This window comes from Glycine max, chromosome 17, assembly GCF_000004515.6.
Source record: "Glycine max cultivar Williams 82 chromosome 17, Glycine_max_v4.0, whole genome shotgun sequence".
Taxonomy (NCBI): Eukaryota; Viridiplantae; Streptophyta; class Magnoliopsida; order Fabales; family Fabaceae; genus Glycine; species Glycine max.
In genome coordinates, this window is record NC_038253.2 from 38,550,055 (window position 1) to 38,573,916 (window position 23,862).

Genomic DNA, 23,862 nt, shown 5'->3' on the forward strand with positions numbered 1-23,862 from the left:
AAAAAAAAACGTACATGTAACCTAACTATCAGCACAGAGAGCACATATATTGCTGAAGACCATTTGGTGCATCGTGCAAGTTAAACTAGAACTTTCCGCACCAAATATTTCATTTCATTCGGTTTCTTATTTTTCTTGCTAAAGATCATTTAATTTGGTGGACATGAATTTGGACTTTCTTGCTACTATGGCAACTTTAACAAAAGGATCCATTATGATTTTATGAAGTTTCAACTTAATAGATACACTCTGGCAATAAATTTGTCTAAAAATGCATTTTTAGTGCGTAATCATAAAGGATCCATTATGATTTTATGAGTTTCAACTTATTTGATACAACTTGTAATTACTCACTAAAAATGCATTTCAAGTTGTAATTACAATTTAAAAGATTTAAGGTGAATGAATGATTAAGATGAAAAAAGAATATAAAAAAGACTACAGATTCAATTTTCTCTATTAACAAAAACTAACAATATAACAATTAATATTTACCAATAAAAAAATTGTACTTACTATTTGGCAATAAATTTGTCTAATTCCTAGCTTAAAAATTCAAATTTCATTTTTATAAAAATTTTAAAAAATATGAATTATCAATTTAAATTAAAAGATACAAGATTGATTTAATAATAATAATAAAAAAGTGTCACATGTTCGACTCGGCTAACAAAAACTAGTAATACTAACAATTAACATTTAACATTTGTTGATAAAAAATATCAATTTAAATCTTTTATAATCTTAAGAACTCATTTCATTTCATTTGAATTTTCTCTTATATAGCGTATATTTTAGACATTATCCGTGTAACAAACAATTGTATCCAGTTAGAAGGTAATCTATAATGGACAAAGGCATTGAAACGATACACATTACAAAGCATGAAATGAAAAGTGAACTTCATCAATCACATGGAACTTGGAAGCTGTTTTTTCCTCTTCAATACAACAAGGTTAACATGTAATGTTAGAAGATCCCACAAATTTCTTGCCTAATTATGATGCAACCCAGAGCTCAAAAGCTCATCTAGGAAGAGAACAGTCAATTTTATACATCAAGAAAATATTCAAACAGTAAACCAGTTCTCTCTACTTTGTCACTTCAAAAGTAGCTCGAAGATTGGATATCATTACTGGGCACTCTCCCTTCTCATCATACTCGGCATATTCTCCACTTGACAAGTCAACATTCTCAAACTTAGTTCCCTCCAGCTACACAAGTACAAGTTGCATCGATTAGAAATATGACCAACATACAGAAAATTTATAAAATCACCAAAATTTCTACTGCATGTTAAAAATATATGGCAATCAGGTGAGTAAATTATAGAATCAGAGGATAGGTGTCACAACCATTCAGTAAAAAAATACCATAGACAAGAAGGATGTAAAAAAAATGTTACAGAAATCACATGGAAAAGAAGAAAGCTAATACCAAAAGCTAGAGAACAGGTTTCCGCACCAGGAAAATCTAATACACACTGTATAACCTTCGTACGAAATCTGATTCAAGACTAATCAAAAGGGCTGCATATCTTGCAAATCTCACCATAATTTAGACTTGCAAATTGTGATAATCAAAATTATTTTGAATTTGTTCACCTTTTCATGTATATGATAATTATTGGTTTAATTTTTAAAGATTGGAATAGAAGATATTGAAATTAATCACATCAAATTCATCCCAGTCTTAAGTTTATAGATAAACCTTTTAGACATGGTTTCCAGTATTGATAAGAGTGACAAAATCAATTGAACCATCAACACTAAGCATCAAACCAAATCAAAGGAAGCATGTGATTATTTGTTTCAATAGATAAAAGTGGGTATAAGAGCTATGTACCATACCCAACTCATATATCAGCAACATTGACCAATCAAAAGAGATCAAAGACATGATGCCATTAAGCACATGATTATTTGTTACAAAAGACAAAGGTGGGCATATCTGTATATGGGCTATATACAATACTCACTACACAGCTTATACATCAGCAACATTGAACAATCGAAAGAGATCAGAGACAGGATGCTATTAAGCACGCGATTAATTGTTTCAATAGATAAAAGTGGGTATATGAGCTATATACAATACTCACTACTATCAGCAACATTGAACGATCAAAAGAGATGAGAGACATGATGCCATTAAGCACATGATTATTTGTTTCAATAGAAAAAAATGGGTATATGAGCTATATACAATACTCTCTCGGTTTATATATCAGCAACATTGAACAATCAAAACAGATCAGAGATATGATGCCAAAAATAATGGAAACATAGCATAAAAAATAAAAAGGATACTCACTGATTCAACTTTCCATCCATCACCGAATACAAAATCTACTGGCTCATAGCCCCTACAGTCAAATAACATCAATGGGGCGTACTTCCCTGATTCACTGATTTCCTGGGTGAGTGGTTTACCTTTGCCTTCAATCATGGTCACAGTGCCATCCCTGCCACAAAATTTGCACTGCATACCAAATAAAGGATATTAAAAAACCACCAGCTGCAGGAGCAAACGGTTCAAAGAATCACAAACGAATGAAAACTAATACAAGTAGGAATCATAATTTAAAGTTTTGCAGCAGAATCACATAAAACTTCCAGAATCTTTCCTCCTATGTCAGAGACAGAAAAATAACTACATAAGCAAAAGGGCATATCATGCCAAACAAATAGAATTCTGCTCAGTTGTAAGTTGTAGCACGTAAGTGAGCTTACAAAGTTACAAGTCAGACCAGTAAAATTTAATTTCAGTTATAAAATCGCAAGAAAATAACGAGCTCCATTTCCTTTGTGTTTATGTAATGCACTTAGGCCCTTACAAGAGAAGAAAATAAGAAGGTAATTGAATTAAACTTCTCGCATAAGCTAAAATGAACTTATACATTTAGTTTTCATAGAAGTCATTTCATTTACCTTCTCCAAAAGTTAAGGTGCATAAGTGGATTTTAGATTATGAAGAAACTCAATACACTTTATCTCTAATTTTCTTCTAAGTGCTTATGGATAACATGACCTTATTTCACCTAATTGAAAAAGAAGTCGATGGAACATAACAGTCAAGATTGCAAATAATATAGTGAATAATTTCACTTGCCTTTTCTACCATACATAGATACATACACATAATGAAAAAAAAAAAAAATCAATGAATAAAAGGGAAACACTGAAATTATATACCCCTAAAAGTAAATACATAGTATCATCAAATTAGAAGGATGAAAATCACGACAAGTCTCAAATTAGCTCCTAACGCTATTGATTACTAAGAAATACAAATTACAGAGACTATTGAATCGATCGAATTAGAATTGAACAAAGAAACGCAAAGGGCATTTTAGGTAACCTTTTGAATGAGATGAGTGGTGCTCTTGCCAACGGGGAGAGGAACGGTGTCGTTTAAGACGACGCAGGTTTCTTTCTGGCTCAGTTCTCCGCATCTCCCGCATTTCAACTATCACAACAGAGAAAAAGAAAATTGAAGAAATTAAAAAGGAAAAATTAATTAAAGAGATGTTGAATTTTGAATTTGATTTGGAAAGAGAAAGAAAGAAAGGGACCTTGAAGAGGTAGGAGAAGTTGGGGTCGTCGCAGCCATCTTGGGGTTGCAGATTCGTGAGGTTCTCAAGCTCTGCAGTAATCATCAACATGAAGTTCACCATTTTTTTTTTCTTCTCTCTCTCTCACCTTAGTAACACTTTAGTTTTGCGAATTTGGTGCTTTGGATTGAAATCAAGAGAGGCTGAGAATAACAAACTCCTTCTAACACTATCTCTAATGGATTAAAAGTTATTACAAACTATAAAATTAAGAAAAAAGAAGATTAAATATGATACGACACTCATCAAATTTTTTCATTTTAATGAATTTTATCATATGAAAAAGAAAAGTATTTGTAAGAGTCTGTTAGAGAAATATTCCTAATATTTTTCATTAAAATAATGGATGATTCGGATCGGTGTATGGATTATTATTTTGATTGAATAATTTAGTATTTTATTACGTGGATTGTGCTGGATATATTATTTTTTTAAACCTAAAATATATTGTTGGTCTTTTAAGTTTGGGCTATTTCTCTTTTTTCTTTTCAATTAAATATATTTTATCCTATCCATAGAAATTTAAAATAACCATATTTATAATAATTCATTCACTTTATTGAATTAGATCCCCCATAGTGTTTAAATATATTTCTAACTCTTATATTATATATTCATTTTGTATTTTTGATCTTATAAGATTGACGAGGAGTAAGACTCTTGTGTGTCTACAAAACAACGATTTATGTAACGAGTAAATCAGTAAATTTGTAGCAAGTCATAAGACAATTTTTTTTATTTGCACACGACTACGGTCCCAATGTTGTAAGATATATCACCCACTAGACATCACAAATTTATGCTGAGTTTGAGATAGTAGAATCATCTGTCTTTAATTTAATCCATAAATAATAAAGTTGTCGGTTATTTAAATTATGTTATTAATTATGCATTAGTCTAAATTGTGTAAGAAATGGATGAGTGTCTAATATATGAAGGAGTTGTTCATTTTCCCATGCAACAAAGACAAGTCATTATTAAATACCCTGTAGAGCCCTTGACCCACAACCTGTGCTAAAATCCAAAACAAATCACTTGCAAGGTACCTTAATTTCCAACAAATAGCAATTGCTCCTAGTTGGTAACATGTAAAAATAGTTTGTAAACCATAGCCAAGTCAATTGGATAAGTTTGATTTATCGTTAGGTTAAACGAACACATTTACATACATATTTTGTGAGAAATAATATTTGCTAATAAAAAAAATTACCAGAAATAAAAATTCAAAACTTTTGATTCTATGTGGTGTTTGAAGCATCCAACATTAAACCAAACATGTACTATATTGATATGCGTCCTACCTAGGAATGTGATAACTTTTCTTTACCATAACATTCTCCAAACCACAAGAAATTGAAATTTGCTAACTTTCCCGTCAAATTTTTCAGAACATAAGAAAAATAATCACAAGGGCGTAACTTTTTCTCCCGTAATTCTTCATATAGAAAATTGAACTAATAAACTACAGATAGTGTTTGATCTTAAGAGGCAAAAGAAATTATAATTTATTTATAAATGATAAAATACAAGACACAAGTGTGAATCATTTTAGTCAATTCCAAGACGACACATTGGATTTTTCTTTATAAGCCCAAGATCTACCTGCAAAAGACAAGAAAAAAATGAGATAATATCACTGCTTATGTTTAAAAAACTTTTTTTTGGTACATTTGCAATTTTTCTTTTTTTAAAAGAATCCATAATTATAAAGGACCAAAATACATATGATGATCTTTATATTTATCCTCTAAAAAAATACCTTGTGTCCAAAGAGATCTCTGATGCTATCTATCCCATACAGTATCATCGTTGGCCTGTTTCCACGTAAAATAACAAGTTAAAATCAATTTACAGTATGTTGCATCACAATGCCCTTATAGTTTCACTAGATTTGTTCAGCAAAATAATAACAGGAATTTAAATTTTACAAATTAGTTTATTTTATGCTCAGTTTTGATTAAAGTGTTCTGATTTTTTTTCTCACCTCTCAAGGGAAAGGCCCCACGCAATAACTTGGACATCTTCAGGAAGTCCCATTGGCTGCAACATTTCAGGTCTGAACATGCCAGAGTTTCCTACCTCTACCCATTTTTTAAAACCTTCATGGTAACTGTTAGAGTACTGGATTAATATGTAATCTCAGGATACGCAACATCAAGATCAGACATGCCTGATAATTGTTACAGAAAAACTCACCTAAAAATCTCCATGCTAGGTTCAGTGTATGGATTGTAAGCTGGTTTGAACTTCAGCTTGGTCATGCCTGAACTCAATAACGAAATCACTTCTATTAGCTAAAATCAATAATAGATTAATCACACTACTAAAGCCTGTCCCCTATATAAACTTGGATGTGGATCATATTCCTTGAAGTCTCCAACAGTCCAACTTACAGTCCACATTTAAATCTTTTTCTTTACAAGAGAACATTACCTAAGCGTGAGAAGAAATCGTGTAGAACACCTATTAAATCACAGAGAGTGAGTCCACGATCGCATACAAGACCTGAATTGAAATGTAAAAATGTGATCATCACAAAAATCCAGTAAATTTATTGATAAATTTTAATGCCAAGATTAAACATCTAATGGACCAAACCAAAAAAGATATTCCCTCTGTTCCATAATAATTGTCGTGTAAGAAGAAAAAATAAGTCCCAAAATAATTGTCATTTTAGCTTTTCAATGTAACATTAATTACTTTTTTTCATTTATATTCCTTATTAAAAAATTAATGATGATAAGGTTAATCTTGTAAAATTGTCACTCTTTCATCTATTTATTAGTTTTTCTTGATCTATGTAAAAACATCTAGGACGACAAATATTATGGGAAGGAGGGAGTACTGAATCGTCTGTAGTCTATTGCAGTAATCCCCCCATCCCCTATCTAATATAGGAACGTCAAAGGTGAACCCTTTTCATTTCCAAGATGAACAGTTTGTAAAGAATTAAAGCCACAGGCCTAGTAACTTGTTAGATCTCACATACCTTCTATCTGGTGGAACTCAGCAAGATGTGTCCGATCAACTGCTTCATTTCTGAATACCCGATCTATAGAGAAATATTTTTTTGGGGCAAATGGTTTCTGCATAGACATCCAAATGCAGGGGAAACAAAGAAAGATGTAAGCTATAATTCAGAGCTAGAACTTGAAAAGCACAATCACATATTATCTGTGTCATAACTTGGTCCAGCTGAAACCAATAAATATACATTATATAGAACTGAATGGCACTAAACACCATGCAATCATATGCACCAACAAGACCATGATACCAGCAAATTATGACACAAATACCTGTGCCAGTTGGTAAAGCATCCTGGAGGAAACAGAAGTTGTATGGGTTCGCAGGAGGTTTTTATTTGCTTCCTCTCTCTTCCAGTCATATGCATATCTACCAAGGAAGAAATTGTAAGGTTTATTTCAGAAAACATTTTTGGAAATTATCCATCTATCAATAGTAAATAGCCTTTGCTAAAAAATGTTGAGTTCGCTCATGATCATACCCTCTAGACCCATAACCACCAGATTCATGAACTTGCGTAACTCTCAGAACATAATCTTCTGGCAATATCTTAGTTGTTGAACGAGCTGCAGATATATGTGTCACATGTTCTCAGAATAGAAACAGAGAATATAAGATTAGCAAGAAAACAATCAAGGTTTTACTAACCTTCCAGAAAAAATGTATCATGTGAATCACGAGCTGGGTGTTGTTGGGGCTGGAACAAGGCATCGAAGTTCCAGAAGCTGCCAATCAAAACATTCAGATGTAAAATTTAGGGTGAGAGCAGACATGTGCTGCTACTTGCCAGTTGCTACACACAGTGAGTAAAACCTGTTGGATTCAATACTTTTAAAGATAAAACTCTATCATCTAAATAGCCTATATAAGAAAGAATCAAGGGATCATGCAGATTAAGTGATTAACAATATGGTTTGAGATTTAGAAAATATATATTTTTTAAATGTCACTTTATTCATGATGTTCTAATGCACTGTTCAGAATTTAAAACAAAAGTTTCTTTTCAAGAACGATACAAGTTACAGAAGACAATACCATCTTCAAATACTGACAAAAAACAATCTAAAGCTATATTTTTCTTTTATAGAAAGGGGAAATTTTTGGTTTCTGAAATTAAATCTTAAGGGCTGCAATATCCAAAGTCTAAGATATTTCTTTGATTTATAGTTATACTAAAGATTTGTTACAGGCACCAGCCTGCAAACACTTAATAACATTTGTTTCACCTGCTTCCTTGAAAGCATCAGCAAAGAGCAGAGCTATTCTATAAATTATGTACCATTTTTTAAAAGAAAATTCCACACATCATGTACTATTTTTTGACAGGACAGGAAAGCAACAGAACCTATCTGAATCTCAAGACACTAGGAAGGCATTGATATGGAGGATGATTTTGAAATACACTTCAACCAATGGTCGAGTAATCTAATGGAAGGTTTTGTGGTCAGTAGAGGGTTGCAGATATAGGACCTATAGGAGAATATATATACTGCAGGTATTATAACTGTGATCCCTCCTCAGACTGATTCCAGTCTGCCTAGAGGAGCTATGTATCTAACAAACACCATCATGTATCTTTAGTACCTCTGGTACTCATATATATATATATATTCTTACTTTTGCTGAGCAAAAAAAAAAGTTATTTATTATTGGAAACTGGAAAGAACATCCATATGTCATTTTGTGAATTGAGAACTTGATGACAGAGATATAAACTATGAAGAACTTGATCTAAGTTTTGTCCAAACAATAATTACCTGCTCTCAACAAAATTATTTGTCGGCATCTCTTCAAACCTGCAGCAACAGAAAATAAAATTAACAAAATTTGAAACAAATATTTACCACAAAAGATATCAGCCTTCCAAATAAAGAAGATAGGACTCACCCCATGCAGAGGAAAATTTGTTTCAGCTGGGCACGTACCTGAAAGTAGAGAAAAGTTTCTCATTAGGTGAGGTTAGCTAAATTGATCAAACAATGTCTCATTATGCTCTATCAAAAAAAAAAAAAAAATTGAATGACATAATTAAATTGTCTGTCCACATCATACAGATTTGTCAAAGTTTTACGTTTCCAGATAACAGCCAAACACAATTTCCCTCATTTTTCGGGGCTACGGACTATGCATGTAAAGTTTGGAAACAAAGCACAACAAAAGTAAGGATTTTTTTTTTCTTTTGAATAAAGCACTCTTAATTAAAATTAAAATCATAATACACTTGATGCATGCAGTATAGCGCACATATAAAAACTATTACACACACAAAAGGTACATAAACAATTATGTGCTTTAATTAACATAAATAGAGGGCATTGTAGAAGCTCTACATATCAAACTGCAAGTTTAAATATGTATAAATACACAAAGTTCTTGTTTATGTTTTCCTAAATATAGATTTTTTTTTATATCGTAAGTGAAATCTCTATAGTAAAAAATTTTGATATTTGTTTAATCTAAATATCAAATAGAATTTGGGTTGGGGAAAAGAGGAGGAAGGTATATCTCCTTGCCTTCAGCAACGGATGAAGATTGCCACCTTCAAGAGGCTGACCTTTAGCACTGTAGTTGTACTCTTTGAACTCTAATTCTTTCCACTCACCACTGACATAAAAAATACAGTAAAGTCAGTTCATAAGATAACATGCAAATCCAAGGAAAAATGTCTTGCGCAAAGTAGACACTTGAATACAGAGGTTATAACCCCCATTCACATTCAGTTTAAGCAAAAAATACCTCTGGAAGTTATCTCGTGTCAAGTCAGTGACAACCTTCTTTCTTTTAGGTGCATAATTAGGACCTCTTTTCAATGAGTAACCCTTCCACGTCCTAAATTATAAGATACCAAGAAGAACTTCAATAATGAAAGAATAGTCAAGTCACTTACAGCACATTCAGTATATCTGAAAATCTCTTTAACACAACCAAGTGAAATTATTATTACTGTGGAACAATGAGTTTTCTTGCTTTAAGTGCTTTGATCTCATCTGAAGCAATGTCCTGCATTTGCAACATATGGTAAAGTTTCTAATGAGAAGTGAAAATTTCATAGGGAAAACGGCTAAAGAAAACGATAAGCAACCCATAAAAAGATTAAGAAGGAGGATATGAAAAGGTGAACAACAATAATCACTCAAACCAAATAAAGGACATTTTTCACTTTCACATCATTCAGAGTAGAGTGCAGGTATACCTCATAACTAAAGTGATCGCAAATCAAATCCCCGCTTCCTACTTCATGTAATCATCTCATATGTTTGAGTTGAATGCTCTATATAAAACCTTGCCATTTTCCCAAATGTATTATTGCAAACCCAAGTCCTATCTTATGCGCATATAGCCAAAACACTCCATTTAAAAAATGGGCGATACCAACTAATGAGACTACCTTGTTGTCAACTCAACCCAAAAAATAATTTTACATAGCTTGGTATATCTCTACACTTCACCTCCTCAATTTTCATATATGTTACTATTCCTAAATTAATAGAACTTAATGACAACCCCCTCCCCACCCAAGAAAGAAAATAATCTCAGTTCTTCAAATTGCCTCCTGTTAATGTAACTAATAAATTTACTAACAAAAATGTTTATATTAGTACACATACCAGCCCCTGTTGTATTTGAAGAAGAAGATCTTTGACCTTATCATCAACATGTTGGACCTGCAGCATGACAGCCTTGTTAAAAATACTCGGTAAATCATGAAAACATGCCCATCTCAAAGGACAAAGTGCACTTATCCATTACATGCAAATGCACCTCAACCAACGTACTAAAAATCCTTTTTTTTAAAGGGAAAAAAAAGGATTTTATACATAAAAATATTGTTGGAGCACAAGATGCGTCCAAATATATACATAGCTAGTACAACATACTTACAATGCAATACACACAGAAAAAATGCAACTATACTTGCGTCGTCTTCTAACAGCTACACATCAAATATGACAATATCCATCATACTTTGATTTACTTATCCTAGAACACAAATCTGCAAAATACAAAAATTGCTGCATAATTTTCACAGAAACTGCATAAATCAGTATTCCGCATAGCATTTATCTCCATTACAACAGCTCCAGTATTTTGCCAGCAGGATGTTTTGATCAAGATGTGAATGAATTCCATTAATCCATAGCTAGACAGGCTAGTGGATTGGAATGCCAACAATACAGTGCATATGTAACCCCCTTTTTCCTAGCTCTCAGCCAGCTCCAAGCTGTAATCAGGGCTGCCTTTAACACTTCGTGTGGCCTTACAGATTTTGCTAAATGGAAATTCTCTTTTGTGACGCTGACATGATGGATAATTGGCTATTTCATCTCCAATACACCAAGGTTATAAATTAGAACACCTAAGCACCAAAACAAACTATACATAGTGTTGCTGTGATTTCCTTAAGCATCTGAGCATGTGAAATATGTTTTGCTGCTAATTTATCCTGATCAATTCTTTCTGCCTTCCAGCTCTTCCTACAAAGTCCTCCAAACCCGAGCATTCAAACCACCTATTTCCTTTCGATACACTTTTATCATACGATATCAAATAATAGCTATCCTAGTTACAATTCAGATTTTACCACCACATTCCAAAATGCATGTGCACCCTACCAGATATGTTCCATTTAACAATCAGTATTGCATCACCAACAAATAGAATAAGCACTATACATAGAACAAAAATTGAGCAAACCATCCCACATCATGCAATCGGCTGCTATCATTCTCAACAATGTTCTCACATTTACTGTATGTCACCACCCCTCCCAATCATATCTTGAGTTCGTAATGCATGAAAATACTTTATGAATTTAAGAGAGAAAAAGGGTCAGAAACCAAATTTCCTAATGGCTTGACTCATACGGCATAAGCTCTGATAGAGTGACCCATACAATATTAAAATCTAAAACCCAATTTTCCTTCTTAACAAAATATTAATTAGGGTTCATTTTCGTCCCTGAAAGTGCGTGACGCTGACAAATCCATTCCTGAAAGATGAAAAAATAAAATTTAGTCTCCGAAAGTGTAAAAAGTAAGACAAATTTGTCCCACCATTAACTTTCATTTGTTAACATCAGGAAACTTGCCTATGTGGCACATAGAGACGAAAATGTCACGGAATTGATGCTTGCATGAACATAGGGACTAAAGTTACTAACAAATATGTCCCTAATTTAACAACTTATTGACAAACATATCCACAAAATATATAAACCTAATTAGTTAACATCAATAACAAGATACATGCACCGACAACACATTAGACTTAAAACTTTCTGATTTTGTTATTCCAAATATTTATTATAATGTATTATAATTATAAATATATTTATAATGTCAACTTATCACACAGAAATCAAGATTCAATAGGAGGTGAGGCAATGATAGGTTCTCAAATAAAAAATTAGTTTATCAAATCTTAAATGAATCATCCACAAGTAGAAGAAAACAAACATGAGAGGTCTAACAACCAAAACTAAAATGATTTTATAGCTTCCCCCTCAGTTAGTGATCACCTATATATTAACCTATATATTTATAATAAATGTAAAAGAAAAAAGTGAGAGTAATATGTCCCTAAAAGTATAATCTGTCACTTTTTTCTTTGACGTCTATTATAATTATATAGGTGGTCACTAACTAAGTAGGAAAACTATAAAATATAGTAGTTTTGGTGGCTAGACTTCTCATACTTGTTTTCTTTTACCTGTGGATGATCTATTTAAGATTTGAGAAACTAATTTTTTATTTAAGAACCTAACCTACCCATGTCTTACCTCCTCTTAAATCTTGATTCATCTGTGATAAGTTGACATTATAAATATAATAAATAAAATTATAATAAATATTTGCAATAACAAAATTAGAAACTTCTAAGTCTAATGTATTGTTGGTACATGTATCTTGTTACTGATGTCAACTAACTAGGTTTATATATTTCGTGGATATATTTGTCAATAAATTATATAATTGAAGGACAAAAATGTCAATAAGTTGTTAAATTTAAGAATGTATTTATCAATAGCTTTAACACATATGTCCACATGGACATCAATTCTGTGACATTTTCATTCCTGCGTGTCACATAAGCAAGTGTCTTAATGTTAAGAGACAAAAGTTAACATAGAACATATTTGTCTCACTTTTTACTCTTTTGAGAATTACATTTTGTTTTTTTTCATATTTCAAGGACGGATATCTCAGCATTGCACACTTTTGGGAGGAAAATGATTATTTACCCTATTAATTAAAAAAGAAACCAACCCATCCTTACCTTTCTAGTAATTAACTGTTTCCCATCTCCACCCATTTTGTCTTCGCAGCCTGAGCACAAGCTATCTTGAAGACAGAAGGTTCAACCTTTTTCTACAACCACCAAAGAAAAACAATTAAACTTATAATAATTCAAAATGAATAAGAAATTATTACAGAGTTAATACATAAATAAATGAATGAATGGAAAAAAATGAACAAATAGTTGATTTGAGTGGTATTGGACTTATCCCCCATGTAAGGTCTCAACTTCGAGCTTGTGGATAAAGAAAATACGATTGAGAGGAAAGAATTTCACTAAAGGTGATCAGCCAAATTCAACGAGAGAGACTAGTCATCCACAAAGTCAGTGATACTCGATACCAATAACATAGTTATAAAAAAAATGAATAACCTGAAGGTCTTGTTTGGAGATACCCTCCTCTGGGGGTATGGCGAAGAAGAGTTGCACTTCAGGGGATCCTACGCTGGAATAGGTTTTGCCCTCATCAGTGAGTACCCATGTTTCCCTCTTGATGTCTTGCGCGTCAACGTATCCGAAACCGTGCAAGCTCTTAATCACGTTCACGATCTCGTTGTGGTCAATGCCGAGTTCAGCTGCGAACTCGCCCGAGTCTCGAATCTCCGAGTTTTTCTCAAGGTATCCCAGAACTGCTTCTTCCGCCATCAATGAATCAGAGACTCCTCAGTCTTTAGTCCTCACTCACACACGCACACTCTCACTCTTGCTTTCCTTTGCCGCAAAGCACAATTTGTTTCTAAAAAACATCCTATCCAACAAACTTTTGTCCATATATATATAGATGAATAAATAGTCTTCCTAAATGATTTAAGAATAAATAGTCAAATTATTTAAGTGTGATATGATGATAAAATAGTTATGAGTTGAAAAATATAAATTTAATCTCTAAATATGAAAAAATGTTATGAGTTCATCATGTTGTTAAAATTTGTTAAGAATCAATTTGATAATAAATTATATTTTTAAAATTAATTTGACATTAAATTATAAATTTAAGGAATTAATTTATTATTAAATTATCTACAAAATTAATTTATTATATTTTTTACGGACTAAATTTAAATTGATTATCTTTCATTGATCAATTAGTCAAGAGAGATAAATTATTTATTTGAGATTTAACTTGGGGCATTTACTTCCTGCACCGCCTAAAGACTCCAACAGACAAAAATATCCCTCACGAGACAACCCTTACTTCCAAGAAACCCTTGCAATCAACCTTCCCAATTGTGTTGGAGAGTGTAGGTCATAGGGTACAGGGGAAGGGTTGAGTTCGATGTCCCAAATGGCGTAGGTGGTGGCGATGCACTTGGGGTCGATGTCAGAGTATTCTTCGATGAAGCTTCTGAGGGCGAGGCAACACCCTATTATGGAATATGATTTTTCATATTTCGATAGGTATTTTGGAATAGGTTTTCAAAAGAGTATTTCTATTATGAAATAGCTATTCTAGAATATGATTTTTATATTTTAGAATATCCATTCCAGAGTAAGAATAAATAATCCAAAATAACTATTTTGAAATATGAACATTTTTTCGGAATGGTCATTCCATAATAAAGGGAGGGTAATATTGGAATTATGAAGTTGTGGAGGTGCAGGAAGTAAAAGGCTCAACTTGAACCTAGTAAGCCTGGGTGTGTCCGTAAACACAGCGTCGACATCAGTAAGGACTGAAGCGGAGGTGCTGCGGGGAGTCGCCGGGAGTAATTTTCCAAGGGATCTCAGCCATTAATTTTAATCTACGGTGGAGATTTATTTAAATTCACACTCTCAAGTTTTCTCCTTAATTTCTCCGAACGCAACACAAACTCACAAATTGTGTTCTTTAATTTCTCCGCCCATTGCATTTTGCATTTCCCTCCTATAAATAAATTCCCATTCTTTCCGTCTGTATCTTCATTTTCATTTCCATCTTTCTTGGGTGATACGATCCAATGGCTGCGACCCTTTTCCAGGGATTGGGAGTTGTGACCCCATCATTCTCTTCTTCCCACTCCAACAAGTTCATGCTTTCTTCCCTCTCAGGTTCGCTTCTTAAATTTCTTTCCTTTTTTTTCTTCAAAATTTTCGAACTGCTTATTGAGAATTTTTGTTTTGGATACGTAGTTCCTATGGCTAGTTTTCTTTTTTAAATCATATTATTGGTAAGCAATTTTATCAATGACTAATCTCAGTCGGGGACACGGGACCTTGATGGCCACCTCTAGTGAGGTTCTCCCCTCCCAAGTACATTTTTTCCATCCACAAGGCTCAAAACCGAGACCTTACTTTAGGGACTAAATTCAGTGCCACTCAGACCAATGACTTTTCGGTTAAGCGTTAGTGTTTTTTGACTTTTAAATGTTGTTTCTTTGATTGGTTCAGAGAGGAAAGATGGCATATTTGTGGTCAGATCTGATGCTGATGCAAGGATTCTGAAGACTGGAGCTCGTAAGCATGAATTGTTGGTTACTAATGCAGTTGCAGTGAGTTATCTCATTCCATTCCCTTTTTTGCAGTTTGGTTTGTGATCAATGCTGTCATCAAGTTTGTAAATTGTGCTTTTTGGCTGTTTATTTATAGACAAAGGGAGCCAGTTCTGCGGCCTCTACATCAAAATCTGGATCTGGGTATGTCTCTTTCTACAATTACTGTTTCCATGTTATACCCTTTAGAGTGTGTTTGGTATAGATGAAAATGGAAGCATTGTAAAGAATGTGGGAAACTGGCTACTGCTTCATCCCATCGTTAGCACTTTGATAAATGAGATGAATGTAGGTCCCGATTGTTGTTACTATCTTCTGGTTTCTTATAAATGCTTCTTCAAAGTACAAAATGATAATGGACAATTTCTATTTCTTTCACTTTAGGTTTGTTACTTTTGTGATGGATATACGACACTGAAGCAAAAGAACAAACATGCTCTATAGAATTGACTAAACAAACCTTTCCCTGTATGCCATATTAACACATACTAAAGACATCCTATTCCTATGTTGTTAAAATATCTAGAGGACGTCTCATAATCCATATCAAATAGGAAACAAATATGAAAACCACTCCTAAGAGATCATCTTAGATACTTTAAGATACTTTATTATAATGATGTTATGAGATATATCCTAGATATTGTAACATGTTAGATGCAAAACCATCCATGTGCTTCATCCTGTAACTTAAGCTTTTGAGGTAGTTGGTCAGTTACATGATATCAAGCTTCTTTTCAAGTGATGAGTTTGGTTCCTTCTTCTAAATAGAATTTAAATTTCAGTGGAAGGTAGGGTGGCCAGTCTCATGGGTTCCTGCGTGAACTAACAACTTAGAATAAAAAATTTCGTGTGTTTTTACCCAATATTTTAAGCTTTTGGAATAGCTGTGTTCATGTCACCTTTCAATTCATTGCAATGCAACAACTCATCATCCCATGATACCCACAATACTTCACATTCTTGCTAAGATAATAAAGATATCAATACAATATTTGTCGTTGTTTTCAAGACTCTTGCCATTTTTCTTTCACTATACCAAATGTCTACAAAAGGTAATCGAGGTATAAGGCACAACCTCCCAGTTAAGAGACAGGCTTGACTGACTGAAACTAGGAACTGGCAAACAAACATGAGATGAAATAAGATAGACGAAAAAATAATCTGGACTCCTTTATTCAATGGCTAAAACAGATAAGAATGTAAAAAATGGTTGCTGTGTACTTTAGATAGAAAGATGAAAAAATGAGATAGATGAAATAATAATCTAGACTCCCTTATTCAAGAGTCAAAACAGATAAGAATGTAAAAAATGATTGCTGTGTACTTTAGATAGATAGATGAAGAGTCTGAATTGGTGGGCCCCTTGATGTGGTACTTCAAAACTTTTGTGTAGAAAGCTGTAGGCAAACTCCCTGTAAAGTGTAGACCAAGATTACCCTGGTTACTATCAAAATTTAGGGATGACAACTTCTTTAGGTATTAAGGAATGCAGTAACAAAAAAGAGTTAAGGTGCTGATGATTGAAAACTTTTGGGATATTCTAGTGATGTGTAATTCAAAATAGTCAATACATGAAGTTGCTAAAAACATTTTTTTTGGTTTCCTCCTATTGTGAGGTATGCCCAATAATGATGGAATTAACCATGTATGCATTTTATTTTTAGGCATGAACTTCTCCTTTTTGAGGCCCTACGCGAAGGTTTGGAGGAAGAAATGGAGAGGGATCCTTGTGTATGTGTCATGGGTGAAGATGTAGGTCATTATGGAGGATCTTATAAGGTGACTAAAGGCCTTGCCCCAAAGTTTGGGGACCTTAGAGTTTTGGACACCCCTATTGCTGAGAACGCCTTTATGGGGATGGGCATTGGAGCTGCCATGACTGGTCTGAGGCCAGTTGTTGAGGGCATGAACATGGGATTTCTACTTCTGGCATTTAACCAGATCTCTAACAATTGTGGCATGCTGCATTACACATCAGGAGGGCAGTTCAAAATACCAATTGTCATTCGTGGACCTGGTGGAGTTGGGCGGCAACTTGGAGCAGAGCACTCGCAGCGATTGGAGTCTTATTTTCAGTCAATCCCCGGAATCCAGATGGTGGCTTGCTCAACCCCTTACAACGCCAAGGGCTTGATGAAAGCTGCAATCCGAAGTGAGAACCCCGTGATTCTCTTTGAGCATGTTTTGCTTTATAACCTCAAGGAGAGAATTCCAGATGAAGAGTATGTATTGTCACTTGAAGAAGCCGAGATGGTTAGGCCTGGGGAACATGTCACGATATTAACCTATTCCAGGATGAGGTATCATGTCATGCAAGCTGCCAAGACACTGGTGAACAAGGGGTACGACCCCGAAGTAATCGATATCAGGTCTTTGAAACCGTTTGATCTTCACACAATCGGGAATTCGGTGAAGAAGACACACCGTGTGCTAATTGTGGAAGAGTGCATGCGGACGGGTGGAATTGGTGCTAGTTTGACGGCTGCCATTACCGAAAATTTCCATGACCATTTGGATGCTCCTATAGTATGCTTATCCTCTCAGGATGTGCCGACTCCTTATGCTGGAACATTGGAGGAATGGACAGTAGTTCAACCTGCTCAGATTGTGACTGCAGTTGAGCAACTCTGCCAGTAATTGCTACAAAACACTACCAATTGTGCTTGTTAAATTAAGCTAGAAATTTTTATCATGGTTTTCTCTTTACCTTTTATTTCTGAAGTCTAAAGCCCATAAATTTCAATTGTTATTTAACTTCTGTTAAACTTTGCAAAAAAAAATAAATTATTAAAAGAAGAATATAGTAGCTATGGAATTGCACTGCTGCTAAATATTCACCTGCACAAGACAAACCAGCTGAATTTTTTGTGTTCATGTAATATCTTTATGCGTATTTATCATTTTGTGACGATATCAATTGAGGAAATTCAGTTGTTGCTATTATTACGTTTCAATTTTTCTTATTATTTCTGCAGCTACTTACTGGCTTTTAGCATCGAGTATATGTCCATGAAAATTTTATCGTTCATAGGTATTAAATTCTTATCGTACAGCTCAATTCTTAGATTCATAATTTTTTTTTTTGACAGATCTTAGGTTCATAATTGATTTAACAAAAGTTAGACTTTCTTGCTTATGAAATTGATTCTAGGCGTGAACGTATACATTTTTATAAAACCCACTCATATTATATATCAAAAGTAATACTTAATCATTCAAATAAAACTAGTTCTTTTAAATTAATTTTTGAAGTCCTTTGATTCTATTCACTGGGTTAATAAATTTGTTTGCAAGTTTTTACCTTTCCGGTTTCTACCCCCTGGGGATCACTTAATTAAGCATCACTTTAGTGGTATGGTCTCCCCCTAGTCCTATAGTAGGTCTAACATAAAAATTAAAAATAAGTAACTTTTGAGTTATATGTGTAAATCAATTCTTTTTAAGATCAGTTTTTAAAATTACTTAAAATTTAAAATATGAAAAATAATTTTCGATTTAAAAGAAATCTTGAACCTTTTTCTTTTTTTTTTTTTGGTTTATTAATAAGGTTTTCTTTTTTTCAATTTTTGGTTGGGTAGGAGGTGGCTGGTAAATGAAGCATGCATTTGCATTTCAATGATCAAGTCATGATGTAAACAGAAGTTGAATGACATATATAGACGGTAACTCATGCAGACATTGCTAGCTAACTTATAGTTAAGCAATGTCTATAATTCAGGACTTCATGACTCCAATTTAAAGGGCATGTTTACAATATCATCTAAGTGTATCTTTGTCTTCCATTTCAGTTTTGTGGCCCACTTGTTTTGTGTCAAAAGGAATAAAAAATAGATTACTTTTGTTATTAAATTTTGAATGGGAAAGTTGTTGCACTTTTCTGCCATGGGATCCACAATCTTCATTCTCTTGGGGCTGGTAGTTACAGTTTACGGTTTTGTGGACTATGGTAGTAGCTCTTTGTCAAGACTCAAGGTTTTGGAAGTTGAGAGAAAATTAAAGCAGCTTAGAGGACATTCCTTAAAAACTATCCAGGTAATTAAAATTATCTTAATCATAGTTTTATTGGGTTATGTTCTTAACTCCATTATTCGTCGGGAAACACCTAATTATTGGTCCTGTAATTTTACCCATATCAATGAAAATAATTTGAAATTATATATACTAGAGAATATCAAATAGTATTGACTATTGAGTGAGAATGTTTTCTAATTGGTCGTTTCTATAGAAGCTTAATTAATTTTATGGTATTACTAAAAAAAATTCTTCATATATGCTTGTAGAGTGAAGATGGGGATATCATTGATTGCATTGACATTAATAAGCAACCAGCTTTTGATCATCCTGCATTGAAAGGTCACAAAATCCAGGTGAGTCACATTTGATTCTTTGTTAATTTATACCATATTTAATTATTTATGGTTATATATATATATATATATATATATAGGGATAGCTTAATTGCTAGACTAATTACAACTATTCTTTGAATTTGTATATGTATACATATAATCAGATGGCTCCCACTTATAATTCAGCTAAGAAGGACATGACAATAGGGACCAAAACTACTAGAACTAGAAAAAATGCAAAGAGTGGCAAAATGATGAAGCAAAGGGATGAAGGGTCATCTGTGACTGTGACTTCCCAAGTGTGGCAGAAAAGTGGAAGATGTCCAGAGGGAACAATACCTGTTCGAAGAATACAAGAAAGAGACATGATAAAGGCTCATTCAATTGAAGATTATGGAAGGAAGAAGCCAAGCTTCTCTCATCAACATGTTGGTCAACTGAATAATAATCTCGACTCCTTTGTACAACTGAAAAACCACTCTGTAAGTAAGTTTGTGTTATAGTACTAGTAGCAGTTTTGAATATAATAAACCTGGTGATAAAATTATCTATGACTCTACCTGGTGCATTTTATGGACCAGTTCAGGTTATACTTTGGGTCCTTTCAACTCGGTCCTATATCATATATTCTTTTAAAAATATATATTTTTTAAATTCTTATGTAGTAATAATATATATATAGATAGATAATTACTTAAGTCAGTAAATAGATATTATAAAATATATCTTAATTGCAATAGTATAATATTAAGATTAATATATTATGTTAACAGGTTGTGTTAATTTCATATTTATTGAGTCTTAGTCGAGTTAGATTCGGCTGAATGAGTCTCAACCCATCTAATGATGAACACTCCTGTTAATTCTTATTAAAAAGTAATTTCATAAATCACTTTCATAAGTTTAAATAAATTTTAAGATACCCTTTAACACATATTTTATTATTAAGTAATATATCTTCTTGTTCCTAACACATATTCCCATCCCATTATCATTATCACTGTTATATAATAACAAAAAAATATCTCAAAATAATTATTATTTTAATTTTTTAATGTAGCATTAATTATATTTTTACATTTATATCTTTTACTTATAATATTAATGATGAACTATAAAATCTATAAGTAAATTAATGATGATATAAGATTAAATTTATAAAATTATTATTTTCTTTTATTTATTTAATATTATTTTTTTAGTCTATATAAAATAATCTAAAATGATTATTATTTTAGGAAGGAAGGAATAATTTTTTTGGTACTTGTAAGAACTAACTCTTTTGCTTGGTTGATTTGACATCTATGCGGAACAGAAAGCAATAGCATTGGCAGTTGGGTTCCGTTACTTGGGAGCCAAAGGAGACATCAAAGTGGACAACCCTTCTGTTGAAAAGGATGATGAATACAGCACTTCCCAAGTATCTCTCTTAACAGGGCCATACAATGACTTTGAGTGTGTTGAAGCTGGTTGGGCGGTAAGAAATTAAAGTATCTTCTACTTCTACTTTTTTTAAGCATCAGAATATAACTTGTGCTTATTACTTAAACACAAAGTTATTGTAACATTTTATGAATGCATGATGAAAAATGCACTCCAACTTAAAGTATCATTTTCTAAATGCTCTTATGTATAGCTCCCTCATGCTTCAACTTGTACTTATATATTGTTGCACATGTTTTAGTGTTTATTGTTTAAACCTTTTTCAGCTTTGAAAAATTCATTATCTCTTTGTGCAATAAACTTGCTCCAGGTCAATCCCAGTGTGTATGGAGATAGGCAAACTCGGTTATTTGTTTACTGGACGGTAAGTTTGCAATTGCATCAACCTTGAAATTTAATTTAATTATGTACCAATGGGACATAAAGAAGAGGGAACCAAATTTTGTGAATTACTAATTCTTAGTCTAATTAATATATGTATATGCTACATGCATGATATTTAGATTTATTGTCAATTTTTATTAATTTGTTCTAATTTTTGGGGGGCATGGTTATTGGAACACCAATTTTTGCAGGCTGATGCTTCAAAGAAAACGGGTTGCTTTGATCTGACTTGTCCTGGATTTGTTCAGATTAGCAATGAAATTGCTTTAGGTGCTGCAATTTATCCGATATCAATTCCTGGTGGGCTTCAATACATAATAACTATTTACATCTATAAGGTGAGATTATTTTTCTTAAATAAGCTGAAGTGAACTTACATCAGATAGATATATAAATCTAGATGGAGCATAATTTCCAGTCAAAAAAAAAAAGATGGAGCATAATTCAGTTAGATTTCCATTTTAAAAAAAAAATAATTAGAATGTACCAATAGTTATAAAAGTTTCACTATTACATAATCCCACATTAACATGTATGCATGATAATTTTATAGATTTTTATAATAAATACCTTAGGTCATATTTATGATTATTCTTTATTAGTTGATCATCTAAAAAAAAATTACATGAATTCTTGAAATGTAATAACTAAAATTTCCATTGATAATGATGATCCACATAAAAGAGTTACATAACCCGATATCATCGTAATTACATGCATCATTAACTATTGGGACCGTAAAGCATGTACTAAGATTACGGATTTATGTGTTTTGGTTAAAAGATCCTGAAAGTAGCAAAGTCTTGGGTAAAAATATCATTTGATGTGATTATTGTATTTAAATAATAGTTTTTATTCTTTTTTAAGCAAGGAACCATATATATAAAAAATGCAAAAATTCCATGAAAGAAATATTAATTATTCATATAAATCACTAAATGGTAAATTGGCTAGAAGAAATCTTACGAGTAACTAACAATTTCGTTATGCTAAAAAAAAATTATTATCATACCTTTTACGACAAATCATACGATTCTATGATTTCATTGAGTGATAATAAGGTTATCGACTACAATGTATTAAAATTAAACTCTTTTATTCTAATTTCTTTTCTCTGTCATTTTCCTTTACATTAGGATCCCTATACCAATAATTGGTGGGTGCAATATGGTGAGAATACCAACATAGGTTATTGGCCACCTGAGTTATTTGAAACAATACGTTACAATGCAGAATCTGTGGAGTGGGGTGGTGAAGTTTACAGTTCCACTATTGGGCATACTCCTCACACTGCAACACAAATGGGTAATGGACAATTTGCTTCAGTTTTTGGTGAGTCGTCTACAATAACAAGAATGAGAATTCATGACAACTCTGCAGCCTTGAAGATCCCAGAATATGTTGCTGAATTCACGGATGAATTTAACTGCTATGATGTTTGGTATTTGTCAGATTATGTTGAAGATCCTGAGTTATATTACGGAGGGCCTGGTCAAAATCCAAAATGCCCTTAAACCCCCTTCGTTTGCATAGCAAGAGAGTAAAAAAAAGGAGTGAATTGCATAGAAAAAAAAGAGTGAAATAAACACTAAAATTATATAAAATTCACACATTTACTCTATTTCAATTTAAAACTTGCATCTTAATTCACTTTCATTATATTTACTTTTACTCTACCGAATAGGTACATAAGTGATCACTAACTAATGGGTATCAATTATAATTTAGAACTAAGTGGAGAGAGAAAATTTCTTGAATTATCATTTTTTTAAGAATGAATTATCATTTCTTGTTTCTTGTTTGATGGCATATTTTGGGGTTTCTTGGTTTATTAGAGGGAAAAGACTGTAGTTACTAGTTTATAAATTAACAAATTACAATTTGGCAGAAAAAATGTAGGAGTTCTATATTTTAGTTGCATTATTTATCTACGAGGTTTAATCACTATGTCATTGTTTTAATATCTTCAACTTTTGTTTAATATTTAAAGGGTAATGTTTTTCTTTTTCTCACATCGGTAAAAAAGAAGAGAGAGAGAGATTAAACAGGAGGAAAAATTAAAGGAAGAAAATGAGAGAAGGAATCGATAATGTGGTAGGAAAAATAGAGAAATAAAAAATAATGTAAAAAGTGTGAAGAGAAAATCAAAATCCATACTTAAATACCATCTGTTAATGTTAGAGTGTACTATGTTTTAACTACTTATGGAGAAAAAATAAAGCGTATATTTTGTCCAAAATAATTCGTTTCATGTATGCAGTTTGTCTTCCGACAACAA

The 23,862-nt window shown here is 32.6% G+C and overlaps 4 protein-coding genes across 4 annotated transcripts; 2 read left to right on the forward strand and 2 right to left on the reverse strand.

The window, feature by feature from the left end:
• Positions 1–887: 887 nt before the first annotated feature.
• Positions 888–3,783, reverse strand: LOC100527737 (uncharacterized). The gene is made up of 4 exons (NM_001249713.2): positions 3,575–3,783; positions 3,361–3,468; positions 2,314–2,481; positions 888–1,214 (listed from the first exon to the last, which is right to left on the reverse strand). The coding sequence occupies exons 1-4, from the start codon at positions 3,674–3,676 to the stop codon at positions 1,092–1,094; spliced, it is 501 nt and encodes a 166-aa protein (NP_001236642.1). The 5' UTR covers positions 3,677–3,783; the 3' UTR covers positions 888–1,091.
• Positions 3,784–5,014: 1,231 nt separating this feature from the next.
• Positions 5,015–13,695, reverse strand: LOC100786433 (phenylalanine--tRNA ligase alpha subunit, cytoplasmic). The gene is made up of 18 exons (XM_014770005.3): positions 13,310–13,695; positions 12,933–13,008; positions 12,502–12,515; positions 10,249–10,305; positions 9,585–9,640; positions 9,377–9,469; positions 9,154–9,244; positions 8,528–8,565; positions 8,398–8,436; positions 7,289–7,365; positions 7,122–7,206; positions 6,913–7,009; positions 6,603–6,699; positions 6,047–6,118; positions 5,810–5,876; positions 5,598–5,723; positions 5,373–5,427; positions 5,015–5,215 (listed from the first exon to the last, which is right to left on the reverse strand). Exons 1-18 carry the CDS (start codon positions 13,580–13,582, stop codon positions 5,162–5,164), a joined length of 1,467 nt encoding a protein of 488 aa, XP_014625491.1. The 5' UTR covers positions 13,583–13,695; the 3' UTR covers positions 5,015–5,161.
• A 1,063-nt stretch (positions 13,696–14,758) lies between these two features.
• Positions 14,759–18,360, forward strand: LOC100787512 (pyruvate dehydrogenase E1 component subunit beta-like). Its single transcript, NM_001255165.3, has 4 exons — positions 14,759–14,965; positions 15,305–15,405; positions 15,503–15,549; positions 17,073–18,360. Exons 1-4 carry the CDS (start codon positions 14,875–14,877, stop codon positions 18,043–18,045), a joined length of 1,212 nt encoding a protein of 403 aa, NP_001242094.2. The 5' UTR covers positions 14,759–14,874; the 3' UTR covers positions 18,046–18,360.
• An 848-nt stretch (positions 18,361–19,208) lies between these two features.
• LOC100816380 (uncharacterized) lies at positions 19,209–23,318 on the forward strand. Its single transcript, XM_003549314.4, has 7 exons — positions 19,209–19,440; positions 19,689–19,775; positions 19,922–20,239; positions 21,073–21,234; positions 21,511–21,564; positions 21,776–21,922; positions 22,721–23,318. The coding sequence occupies exons 1-7, from the start codon at positions 19,264–19,266 to the stop codon at positions 23,096–23,098; spliced, it is 1,323 nt and encodes a 440-aa protein (XP_003549362.2). The 5' UTR covers positions 19,209–19,263; the 3' UTR covers positions 23,099–23,318.
• The last annotated feature ends 544 nt before the right edge of the window (positions 23,319–23,862 follow it).

Bases quoted from the DNA above. Each gene is read 5' to 3' on its own strand.
- LOC100527737 (NM_001249713.2), bottom strand. From the start codon at position 3,676: ATGGTGAACTTCATGTTGATGATTACTGCAGAGCTTGAGAACCTCACG. The intron at 3,469-3,574 runs GTCCCTTTCTTT...CTGTTGTGATAG, and splicing joins ACTTCTCCTACCTCTTCAAG to TTGAAATGCGGGAGATGCGG. The intron at 1,215-2,313 runs GTGAGTATCCTT...GTACTTGTGTAG, and splicing joins ATGGATGGAAAGTTGAATCA to CTGGAGGGAACTAAGTTTGA.
- LOC100786433 (XM_014770005.3), bottom strand. From the start codon at position 13,582: ATGGCGGAAGAAGCAGTTCTGGGATACCTTGAGAAAAACTCGGAGATT. The intron at 5,724-5,809 runs GTGAGTTTTTCT...GTACTCTAACAG, and splicing joins CCTAGCATGGAGATTTTTAG to TTACCATGAAGGTTTTAAAA. The intron at 5,428-5,597 runs GTGAGAAAAAAA...ACGTGGAAACAG, and splicing joins TGGGGCCTTTCCCTTGAGAG to GCCAACGATGATACTGTATG.
- LOC100787512 (NM_001255165.3), top strand. From the start codon at position 14,875: ATGGCTGCGACCCTTTTCCAGGGATTGGGAGTTGTGACCCCATCATTC. The intron at 14,966-15,304 runs GTTCGCTTCTTA...TGATTGGTTCAG, and splicing joins CATGCTTTCTTCCCTCTCAG to AGAGGAAAGATGGCATATTT. The intron at 15,406-15,502 runs GTGAGTTATCTC...GTTTATTTATAG, and splicing joins TGGTTACTAATGCAGTTGCA to ACAAAGGGAGCCAGTTCTGC.
- LOC100816380 (XM_003549314.4), top strand. From the start codon at position 19,264: ATGGGAAAGTTGTTGCACTTTTCTGCCATGGGATCCACAATCTTCATT. The intron at 19,441-19,688 runs GTAATTAAAATT...ATATGCTTGTAG, and splicing joins ATTCCTTAAAAACTATCCAG to AGTGAAGATGGGGATATCAT. The intron at 20,240-21,072 runs GTAAGTAAGTTT...TATGCGGAACAG, and splicing joins TACAACTGAAAAACCACTCT to AAAGCAATAGCATTGGCAGT.